The 12,180-nt window shown below is 40.3% G+C and overlaps 1 protein-coding gene across 4 annotated transcripts in view; it reads right to left on the bottom strand.

Moving 5' to 3' along the window:
• The window catches only part of INTS4 (integrator complex subunit 4), a 60,797-nt gene that overhangs the window by 37,334 nt on the left and 11,283 nt on the right, over positions 1–12,180 (bottom strand). For all 4 annotated transcript variants that reach the window (XM_045021066.1, XM_045021058.1, XM_045021077.1 and 1 more), the window contains exons 5-12: positions 11,148–11,333; positions 9,671–9,721; positions 8,406–8,494; positions 7,965–8,085; positions 6,898–6,969; positions 5,720–5,894; positions 2,957–3,162; positions 816–958 (exon numbers count right to left, since the gene is read on the bottom strand). In XM_045021066.1, the coding sequence (XP_044877001.1) occupies positions 816–958; positions 2,957–3,162; positions 5,720–5,894; positions 6,898–6,969; positions 7,965–8,085; positions 8,406–8,494; positions 9,671–9,721; positions 11,148–11,333 (1,043 nt within the window). The remainder of the gene's footprint in view (positions 1–815; positions 959–2,956; positions 3,163–5,719; positions 5,895–6,897; positions 6,970–7,964; positions 8,086–8,405; positions 8,495–9,670; positions 9,722–11,147; positions 11,334–12,180) is intronic.

The following is a 12,180-nucleotide window of genomic DNA, read 5'->3' as shown; positions in this document are numbered from 1 at the left end:
ATACACACACACACACACACATATATATACATACACACACACACACACACACACACACACTAACAACTAAGACTAACTACAACTAAACTAGGCTAAGATACCTATATGAAAGAACGCTACGGGAAGCTCTTGCTAGGTAAGCAACCACAGTTCCAACGACCGTCACTGGCGGTAAGAAGGAACTGACGAGGGGCTGGGTTGGCAGGGTCATATACTGAGTGCCATGCAGGCGCCACTCCAGGGGGCTCTACAGCCAACCCGACGGGAATTGCTAAGGGAAAACTTTCCAATGACTATGCATGCAGCACGCTCACATCTGACTGGAAATGACATGAACAAGTGCTCGAAGAAGAATCTCTATTTCAGATGTCAGGGTGAAAAATGCTTAGGACCACTTCTGTTCAGAATATTTACAGGATAACAAGAAATCATATGAGTAGCAACTGTACCCCTCAGCCAAATATAACATTTACTGGCTTTAGGGCAGAAGAAGGACCATGGCGGCGGTGGAGCACCTGCCGAAATGCAGCCCAATTTCTGCGGCATTTCGGCGGCGACGCCTCTCGATGACGTCACTTGTTGGCGACAAGCATCATTGAGAGGTGTCGCCACCGAAATGCCGCAGAAATTGGGCGGCATTTCAGCGGATGCTCCACTGCTGGCCAGGACGTGGGCATATTTAGATGCCCCCATGGGCGCCATGGCACCCGCGGGCACCGCGTTGGGGACCCCTGCTTTAGGGCTTGGTTATTAGAATAAATATGAAAGCTAAAAAAAGTGGACACGCAAGAAGCATGTAGAAAAGCAATACTTACTTCCATATGGACTCTCTGTCAGTAGGGTATTTGGTTAGGTTTTTCAGCAGCTCCACCAATGCAAGATGGATGCCTTCTTTAGTCGAGACATTGGTGCAGCACAGCAGTTCATGAAGTGCTTCCCGAATGTCTCGGGAGGAATCCTAAAAACCAAGAGCTCTGACTATTAGCATGCACATGTGTATGTATATATACATGCATATATACATATATTTTAAATATGTTGATTTTTTTACTTGGCTTGTAGAATTATTCCCATAGGTTCCCTAAATCCAATGTCTATTTCTAGTAGGTTACAGCAAAACCCAGAGGAACATCAGTCCAGCCCAACTGCTGCAGGCTCTGTTTCTTTTAAACTCAGCCAAGATGTCTCACTTACACATGCGCTTCCTTTCACGGATGAAAACTTTTCCACTCTTCAGTCTCTCAAATGAAAATCAGTAGGAGTGGTAAATATACCAACCTGGTATCCTCAGGCACAAAGTCTCTCGTAGATATTTAGAGGTGCTGGGTAATTACTGCCTGGCCAAGCAGATGATGGCTGAAAACTACATTTAGCCATTTAGGAAGAAGTGTTCCTTTATTCAGCATTTGAAGCTAGAGCCTGCAGGCCCTTAATCAGGCAAAATTTCCATTCAATTCAGTGGAAGTAGTTATGCCCCAGGCAGCCTTAAATGGGTTTGCAAAGGTGTCACTGAAGGCCATACTCTGGCCTGCAAAATCTATTATTGGAGATGATGTATGGGATGAACAGAGCCAAGCATGACTCTCAGTTCCTAGGTTGAGTTTTCCAGGCTGGCAGTCAGGGCGGCGGGGGGGGGAGAGGGGGGGGAGGATCTTTTTTGAACTGCACAGAGCTTGATAATGGAATCCAATGAGACAATAAACATGGAATCCCACAATGTCATTTTTGCAGTCACCTTTTAAGGCAGAAAAACACTTCAAGAGGCACTTTGCTGCCAGAAGTGTCACCTTTCACATACACCGTAACATGGAGGTCCTATAGCTCTATTTAAGTAAGTGTTTACTATTGTGCCATAGCTGAACTCCAATTTGAAAAATTACATTCTACCTGCCTAAAATACACTCTAGTTTCAAATGCACACATTAGTCTTCCTCTTCACAAGCACTTATGCAGTGTTACTGTGTGCTGTTAAAAAGCTTTTGTGTTCTGCTCCAGAGGTGGCTGCATTTCAGTGGTAGATTTTTTTCTTTTATTTACGATTTGCTAAACACCAACACCATGAGAAGAAACAGAAGTCCTGGTGTTAAGAATCTCAGTCTAACTAAACAAAGATAGTGCAATAGGTGCAAAAGGGTGGAAGTACCACAGGGCTGTGCAGAATGTTCAGTGTTTGTCTTTTATTTTATTAATTAAAAAAAACCAAAAAACTGATGAGCGGACAAAACTTCACAAAGAAAGTGTGTTCTAAAGAGGGACTTGGGAGAGCCAATGAAAGCATCGCATGCAAGGTCAGGCATAGGGATCGCAAGGAAAGTATTAGCCAAAGTGCTCCGAAATCCTTCAGGATCAGAGATGCGATATAAAGCATCAATTATCACATTTTAGCTGGCATAACATGAATGTATTTCTACGCTGATTTATCAAACAACAAAAAAAGGTGTAGGACGAAATTTTCAAACATGATTAGTGATTTTAGGTGCCTTGATTTTTGGGTATCCAACTTTAGCTTTTTTGACAGTTTAGACCAGAGGTAGGCAACCTATGGCACGGGTGCCGAAGGCGGCACGCGAACTGATTTTCAGTGGCACTCACACTGCCCAGGTCCTGACCACCAGTCCGGGGGGCTCTGCGTTTTAATTTAATTTTAAATGAAGCTTCTTAAACATTTTAAAAACCTTATTTACTTTACATACAACAATAGTTTAGTTATATATTATAGACTTATAGAAAGAGACCTTCTAAAAACGTTAATATGTATTACTGGCACGCGGAACCTTAAATTAGAGTGAATAAATGAAGACTCGGCACAGCACTTCTGAAAGGTTGCTGATCCCTGGTTTAGACCATACTCTGTATCAGCATATATCTTGACTTTTTATACAAAAATCAAAGGTAATAAATTCTAGGAGATCAAAGACAATGACCATTTGAAGCTCTTTCCGAAGAGAACACTTGCCTCCAAGACAGCTAGCACGGTATCGAGCTGGTCCTCTCGCAGCGTTATGTTGTTGGAGATTTTTCTCATCGTGTGTATCGACTGCAATCTTACTTCTTCGATCTCATCATTAAACATGTCTACTAGAAAATCAAGACACTTCTCTGCAAAAGACTGTGAAGACTGAGCCAGCATACAGAGGGCCTCAACTGCAGCAATCCGAACCTCTGAAAGAAGGAGAAAAAAAATCTTATTTTGGATTATTTTTAATACTGATCAAAAGCTATATCACCTAGTGGCCAGACCTCTAGCTATGCAAGGGTAAGAATTTTGATAGGAGACCGCTAAGGAAAATCTAGACAGCTCTGGTGATTCAGTTAGGTATCATTCACTCCAGTTCTGAACAGCACAAGCTACCATTTGAAGTGACACTGAAGGTATTTTCAGGTGAGAAAAAAAAAAATTTATTATTAGAGCTATGACGTGTTTTGCAGGAGTAGGGGTTTGGATAATTACATTCTGCCCCTGTAGTCTTCCTACCATTTCAATTGTCTAGAGTGTTCTTCACATCCTTCCTTCACTTGCTGTGTAGTTCTCTACAAACGTTACATTTCACCCCAGGGTGACTGTGTTTCAATAGCAGAAGAAGTGAACCCTGCAGTGGTTCTCAAACTGTGGGTCAGGATCCCAAAGTGGGTTGCGACTCCGTTTTAATTGGGTCGCCAGGGCCGGCTTAGACTTGCTGGCGTTCGAGGCCAAAGCCCAAGCCCGAGGGCTCAGGTTACAGACCCCCTGCCTGGGGCTGAAGCCCTTGGGCTTCAGCTTCAGTCCCCCGGCCGGGGAAAGTGGGGCTTTGACTTTGCCCCTCCCCCGGGGTGACGGGGCTCGGGTGGGCTCAGGCTTATGTCCCCCCTCATGGGGTCATGTAGTAATTTTTGTTGTCAGAAGGGGGTCGCGGTGCAATGAAGTTTGAGAATCCTTTGTTTAGAGCTATGTGATCCCTCAGAAGGGAAGAGGTACCATGTGAATGATTAATATGCACGTTATTGGAAAGACCAGAGGGGATAGCCAAACAGCCAACGTGTATTCATGCTGTAAAAAACACTGTAGGTATTTGAAGTACCTCCACATGTAATCCACTAAATGAAGGCAAAAGACACTCATCTAGTTTCTGCAAGCTTTTGTGAATGGCGATCATAAAAACAACAGAACGAAATCTGACATGTTATAAGATATTTCTGTTTTTCATCCAAAAAAGCTCAGCTTGAAAACACTGAATTAAAACTTGCAAATGTTAGGCCTTATTGTTCTTGAAAAACATGCTGTGTTTCTTGATGCCTCTGATTAACTGGAAAAAATACTATCACAGTAAAATGTCTGCTTATTTACTTATAGATCCTTTCCCCTCATCCACCAACCTACTCACTACAGTCAAGGCAGCAGAGATTAAAACACATTTAATTGATACTGCTCTGACAAGGCAGACTAAGATACAGATTAAAAAATCAGTGCATGGGAAGGCTGCAATGAGGTGTATAAGGTGGGACTGTAGACAGTAGCACTTAAAGTGATCAGAGGGTGACTGTGTAAATAATTAATTTCCACATCAGTTCACCAGATCTGTGCGTATTCTGAGTCAATCACTTTCTTCACTGATAGAAATGCTACCTTTGGCACTGCAGAGCGAAAAATCTATGTGACAGCAAGTTGGATATTTTGGTATGGAAATCAGAATTGTTCCAAGGGAAAAATCTTTATTATTAAGCCAGAGAGAACCAAGGTTATTTTTCACATCCCAGAAAGATTTTGAAAGAAACACCATGTAATTTTAATTGCAAATTGAGCAAGTCTAATACGGAAGTCATAGAGCAACAAACCATCTTTACAATGTGATTTTACAGAGATACTTTTTAGAGCACACCCTGTATTTCCTAATGTTGCTCCATCCATGCGATAAATTTTAAAAGCAACAATCAGCAATTACAGCTCACAGAAATTTTCAGCTTCAAGGCACTTCACTAACATTAACCCTCTCAACAGCCCCATGGAGATACAAGGAGTAAGAATTATTCTCAATTCACAGATGGGGAAGCTGGGGCAGAGAGGTGAAGTGACCTTGGTGAGTCTCATCAACAAGGTCAGTGTCATTGTCATGGCCAAGTTTAGAACTCCAGGGCTTGGGTCCAAATGTTGTGCTCCAAACTACAGCTGGCCAACTCTGTTGACTATTTACAGTGAGAGAGGACGAACATGCTTTAAATTGTTGTAAGATGAATGCAGTTTCCCCTTTCTCTAGACTCTAGAGACTCTGTCCATTTCCAGCAATTAAAGTTTCCAATTTAGGAATCAATCTAGCTTACTAAAGTCAATAAAAACACATCCAGTGGGAGGTGGATCTGGTCCCTGAACAGTAGAAGTAGGCACTCTTTTCCCCACACATGTACCTAAATTAACTGCTTATAAAAAATGACTGATTTCAGGGTACCCTAATACAGAATGCTTTGCCTGTCCAAAGTGCTGAGCTAACATTAATTCAGTCTTGCAAAGTCATGAATATTTACCACCTGGGAACAAAATCTACTTGCTCACCCTCACCAAGATGGTAATAAAGGAAAAAAAAAAAAAGCCTTGCAATATATTAGTCATTTGGGGTTTTTTTTTTGTTTTTTTTTAAAAGAAGATCTGTTCCGGGCAACATGAATTTTGGAAGGCCACATTATCCAGTATGTTAGGGACCTTACATTCAAATCCTCTTTGGCTGCCACATACAAAGTTAACACTCACCATACATTTCATCTTCCAGGCCATGAACAAAAGCCCCACAAGCTCCCGATTCAATCAAGTTCACAGCGCCTGTGTCTATTTCTTCTTTGGGTGCATCGTCTCCCCATTTTCTGCCACTTGAAAACTCCCCAGAGCTGTAAAGCTCTTTGGCTCGTTCATGTGCAGTGCGCTTCCGCTGTGAAAACGAATATTATGATTGATTACAACCCAGATATATCATAAAGACTATTACATTTTAAAGGAGCTATTGGTGTATTAACTGACTTGCTCTGGTTCCATAACAAGGTTATAGCAAGAGGCTTCAACAATGATAGGAGGAAGAGATGTAATTGCTAAGAGACATGAAAGCTATCCTCCTCTTATGTGAAAAATTACTCAATATTTTGTGCTTTGTTGTCACTGGGAAAAGAATTGTATCTAACGTGGTTTAATTAACATATTGTTAAAACACAATTCTGTGGTTACCCCTGTTAAATTGCAGCTAAGCCCTACCACTTTGACATGACTGTCTGTCTATATTAAATACTAATTAGCATTAAACCATGTGTTAATCAAAATGTCTGCATATTTCCTAACACACTTCATTTGCCCAGGGCAGACAAAGCCTTACATTCACTTTCCATTAGCCCCATCACCCTTGTGAGATACAGATGAGTTATCCCATTTTGTAGATGGAAAAACTGAGCCAAAGAGAAGAAGGATTTTGCCCAAGGTCACTATATGAATCAACTATAAAGTCAGGGTTTAAAAAAAAAAAAAAAAAAAAGAATCCCAATTCTAAGCATTACGTCATTTGAAATGACTGCCAAGGAGATCCTGTAAGATCTTGTACTATAGCATGTTCCCAAACCTGGAACACAATCTTTCTGTTCACAATAAATAAGAGAGAAGCTCTAAAACAAGGTGGTGTCAAGCTGGCATGCTAATCCCACTCTCTCAATGAAACCTCAAAAGCCTCAGGAGTGATTTTTTACAAGAACACAAAAGCTAATGAAGCAGTTTAGGCTTCATTTTCTGTTAGATTAAATTCAACCTGTCATGATCAATCAACTCTCAACTGCCCTGAGGCATGGAAAAGATAAACAAGTATGTTCGACATTAACATACCTGTTGTGCAATTTTAGTATGCTAGGTATATTGGGGGGGGGACAAAATAATAAAAGACAAGGTTTATGTACCCTCAAATCTGACATCAACTTCTTGTCAAGTGTCTGCTCCAAGAAATGGGAACTAACTTGCTGCATAGATCCCTGAAAACAAACAAACAAAACCCACATTATGTGAAGAACCAAGATGGTTATGAATATAAGGCAATAGAATCTGCTAAGTGACACACCGCAGCACAGCGACCACTCATTTCTGTATTTCAAGGGGTTTATATAATGCTCATCATTGCAGTATTGAGGAGATTAAGAGTTTATGAGTGTCTGCATATAAATTAATCACAGCACTCCACTTTCTATCTATAGGTTTCAGAGTAGCAGCCATGTTAGGGCAGGTCATCACTACCCACTGGATCAGCGGGTAGGGATTGATTTATCGCATCTCGTCTAGACGCAGATAGATCAATTCCTGAATGCGCTCTCCGTTGACTCCAGAACTCCAGCTCGCAAGAGGCGGAAGCGGAGTCGATGGGGGAGCAGCAGCGGTCAACTCACCGCCATCCTCACGGCCAGGTGAGTCGACCTAAGATACGCATAGCTGAAGTCAGCGTATCTTAGGTCAACCTCCCCCCCGCCCCACAGTGTGGACCAGGGCTCAGTCTGTATCTGCAAAAAGAACAGGAGTACTTGTGGCAGCTTAGAGACTAACAAATTATGCTCAAATAAATGTGTTAGTCTCTAAGGTGCCACAAGTACTCCTGTTCTCTATCTACAGTTGGTCCTAGGTAGGGATCTAAAAACCTGACCTTGATGTTGGGGGCCATAAATGAGATTTTAGTTGTGCTGAGTAGTCCATTCCCTGCAGAGGAGGGAACAGCTGTGAATCCCCAGCTGGGAAGCTGTTTTCAAATGGATCTGCATATACGCTAGCTCCACCATTCCCCTCAAAACTGCATTGAAATTTTGACAGAAATCAATTGATCTAGACACTGACATCATATACAGTATCGACCAGCAAATCCAGTAAACAAAAGTCAGAACATTAATGCTCCCCTCACATCCTTCTTTCCCAAACATAGGCAAAAAAGACAACATACTGTGACCTTCTACCAAGAGGACATGAGAATAACAAGGAAACTTACCAACAGTTTAGCAGCTTGCACTCTAACAACCCATGAGCCATCACTGACCATGTGACATATTTTTCCAAATGCATCATCAACTAAGCGAATTTCTTCATTGGAAGAAGGAATTGGTACAATGCTGAATAAGACAAAGGCACACAATATAAATCACCGTGCTGAGACTTTGCCATGAAGGATAACACATTTTATACAAAGGCCAATGAAATAAACAGCGCTGTACTACTACTATATAACACAAGGAATCTTAGGAACAAAAAAAAAAAAAGTCATCTAGTCCAACATGTCAACCCCCTTTTGGCTTATCAGGCTATAGGCATTTAATATACATAGCCTTTCAAACCACTACGTAAGGGACTTCTCTAAGACAAAACCTTCAGAACTAGCATGCTTACTCCCTTCCTGTATAGCTTTTTTAGTCAGTTTGCATACAGCACATACCTCTCAGGATACAGCTGACTGAGGACCCAGATCAACTGAACTGCAGCGCTGCGTACCTGTTCATAATCATCTGAGAGCAGTTTGCAAGCCTGAAATGAAGGTTTCCAAACATTAATCTTAAACCCCTGCACCAGGTTTACATTTAAGCTTCCATTAAACTCTCCTATATGATAAAGTACAGATTCTATACCAGGTTAGGAATCAAAATGCATTTAGTTAGCTCAACCTAGTCCTACCAGACCTTTGTCCATTACACAAATTCAGTGCAATATTTATCAGATTGGTTAGCTCTGCTCAGGTGAGCTCTAGGGCTGGCTGAACTACACAGAGACATGTGAAGAATGTTGCACAGCATCTGTCCTCACTACAACAGACTATGCTCCACATTATTCTCATTTTCATAGGCCTTGATCCTGAAACCTTACCCATGAAGGTAGACCCCATCCTCATCAGAACATCAATGAAACTATTTAATTCTGTTCAGGCACTTATACTGCGTTCATCACCACAGTATGAGAACCTTCCAGTACTACATTAAGCAATGTGACAACACACCTGCCACATGTTGTTTGTTCGCTCATCCTCTCTTCATGTGCAGTGCAGTGCAGTGCCTTGTTTTGGTAGGGTTCCCCCCCACCCCAATAAATATACCTGTTGCTATGAGTTTACATAAGAGAAGGCAGGTAAAGAAATGCACTTTGCACCAGGAGCAGAAAGTGGAGGGGTTTGTGATGGTCCTTAGCTCTTGGCAGAGTTCAATCCACAGTCTCAGTCCCGCGGAGAAAGTTCTGTCTCCTGCACAGATGAGCTTTACTCTTAAAGCGGAGAGTTCCATTATCCTAGAGGAGCATAGTGGTCAACCACGTCTTTGTCCCAGCACTTTAGACAGTCTTTTAGATATCCTGGGCCCAGGCCATGGAATGCTTGGAAGACTGCATGCGTGCAAGATTCAACTTGCAAAGATTAGACTACAGGATCAGGGCCATAATTACTAAAATGCCTCACCTTTTCCCCAACCCTCTCCCTCCTCCAGTAAAAGTAAGCATACCTATCTGGACTATTGTAGCTGAGAAAACTAGGATTTTTAAAAGACTTGCATTTTCAGGCTACCAAAGGCAATGATTCATATAACCTAACTACATGTGCTGAATGCAAATTACATCATCTCCACAGCTTCACTATCCTTGAACATACTTCCTTTCCTATTGAACTACTTTGTCACAGAAGCTAAAAAGGAACTTGCACAATATTTAATAAGGCATTACCTGACTGTAAATAGTCTGCTGCAATTTTAATCCTCTTTCATGTAGCTGCAGCTATAAAAGGAGAAAAAAACCAAATAGATGCTTTACCACATGGTTTTAAATAAGATAGTCAATTTTCATTGCTATTGTCTCTGCCATTTGATTACCATTGACTTGAATCCCATAATAATTGCTTGCTATAGTAGTTGATTCTCTGCTACATTCAACCATTACATGACCTCTGCTGAATTAAATAGTCTCATCTTATTATAATACATAATTATCTAGACTTTGGTATAAAGTTTGCCTCCATCATACTTGGTTTTTACATTAGTGCGTCCAATAACACCATCTTTCTCCAGTCTTCTGAAAAGTTGTGCTTGACAACATGAATTCTCAATAAATTCTTGTCCTGAAAACATTCTAAACTACTGACCCAGCAAAATGTAGAAACTGCTCTAGCCACCACAGACAATTTCTACACAGAATACTGTAGCTCCATATGAGTTTCTGAAGTATAAATAGTAAGATAGAATTATATATGTTCCCTATACATGGAAAGACCATCCGGTAGGTGTCATCTGAAAGAAAAGCATTTATCTTTTCTAGACAGGCCTCTGCGGACTACAATTTACAAATGATGAAAAAATATTAAAACAGTAGCAAAATAGTCATGGGCAAGATTTTTTGGTGCCTCCAAAGAATGCTTTCTGGTCTCAAACCACAGAATGATGGAGGCTTTTGTGCTGTGATAGTAAATTGTCCTGGCAATAAGAATCTAGGTTTGGACATTCAATTTAACCATAAAAAGTCACATGAACATGTTTAAAAAAATATCTGTAAAGAGAGTTCTTAAAATACAACAGAAGTGGATGGAAAGAGCAGAGGGAGATCCCAACCAGAACCTACTGAAATCCTGTATTAAATGCTGCCTCTTTTTCAGAAGTTTAACATGTGCTAATTTGAATATCCTCCATCCCCACATGGAAACGGCTTTACCTTACTAGCAGTGGCTGAACACCCAGTTAACATGATTACTGAGCACTGCACAAACACTATTTTTAAGCACAAACTTCCTCTTGGATTTTTCAACTTAGTGAAGTAGTTCTTCTTCCATCAGCAACCTTCTGATGCTATATCCCAACAAGCATTAGTTGGAGTGGTCAGTATTGACCATAACCAAAGCTAAAGCAAGGAAAGCATATTTATTGCTAATCGGAATGTGCCTGATTTTGTTAAAAATGATAAAATGTTATAAAATGATAAACTTCCAAAATATATATTTATCCTCTACTAATCTATTGTACAAGAATCTGGATATTCTCCTCACACTAGTTCAAGGCCAATTTAATTGAAACTTGGGTAACTTTAATTCTCACATTTACCACAATGACTTAATAAATCACCCTCCTGTTTGAGTTTTTCTGACTCAATTTACAACCACTTACAAGTTCTCTTGAGTTACTCCTAATACATTTAAGTGTGCAGCAGCATTTACCATAGCTTTTATAGCTGCGGTCCTAACACGAGGGTCCTGGTCATTGAAGTGGTCCCCTATTATCTTCTGGACATCTTTGGCAGCCAGGCTTTCAGCTTCTTTTGTGGCACCTTTTTCCACGGATCCAAGATAGCCAATCAGCTGGAGGCACTTGTTTCTGACTCCATGGGATGAGTCCGTCAGATACTGTGTAATGGAATAGAAGAAGAAATGTTTTTCTTGGTATTTTTTCCTTTCAAGCAGCAAACTGTTTCACGTAAGATGAAGTCTCCCAAAAGTTTGTGTTTTGTTTTAAAGTTACAACAGTTTTCAGGGAAAAAATCCAATAGTAGCTTTCCTCAAATATTTGATACTTATTTTATTCTATACATTATCAATCCTACAGAATAACAATTTCATGAAGAAGTTTAATCAGAAATTTTACACACACACATTACAGTTCTCTCCATAGAAAACTGCTTTTTCGGCAACAAATTAAAATAAGCTGTCTCATGAGGCATTATTTTCAAAAACAGTTGCAGATGTAATTTAGGCAAAATATTGCATACCTAAGCAGCACACACAAAATGAGTAACTGCTCATGCAGCAAGGATATTTGGCACTTACAACCATCCTCCCCATTTTACAGTTAAGAATAAAAGTATCAAAGTTGGAATTCAAGAGTTCCTAGTTCCCAGTCTTGTGCTCATACCAAAACTGTCTCACAGTTTATATGACTTCAGTACCTTAAAAGATACCCTTAAATTTAGTAGTCCTAACAAGGATTCCTGTCCCACAACAGATTGAGACTGAAATCAATGAAACATACACTATTAAATCCCTCCCAAAAAAGTGTTTTAAAGTTCTTTTAGTATAATACAATTTCTTCTTATATATTCTCCTCCTCTAACACTTTACTAGAGGATTGATCATAAACCAAGGATAAGCAGCATGTTTTAAAATTAAATTTAAAGAGGAGTGACTCACTGACAGATAATTTTTTCATTAAAATACCAAAAGGGAAATAGGTAATTATGGATAATTGATTAACTCA

Source organism: Mauremys mutica, chromosome 1 (assembly GCF_020497125.1).
Source record: "Mauremys mutica isolate MM-2020 ecotype Southern chromosome 1, ASM2049712v1, whole genome shotgun sequence".
In the NCBI taxonomy this organism is placed as follows: domain Eukaryota; kingdom Metazoa; phylum Chordata; order Testudines; family Geoemydidae; genus Mauremys; species Mauremys mutica.
Note: the sequence above shows the minus strand (reverse complement) of the source record. Positions and strands in the feature narration are given on the sequence as shown.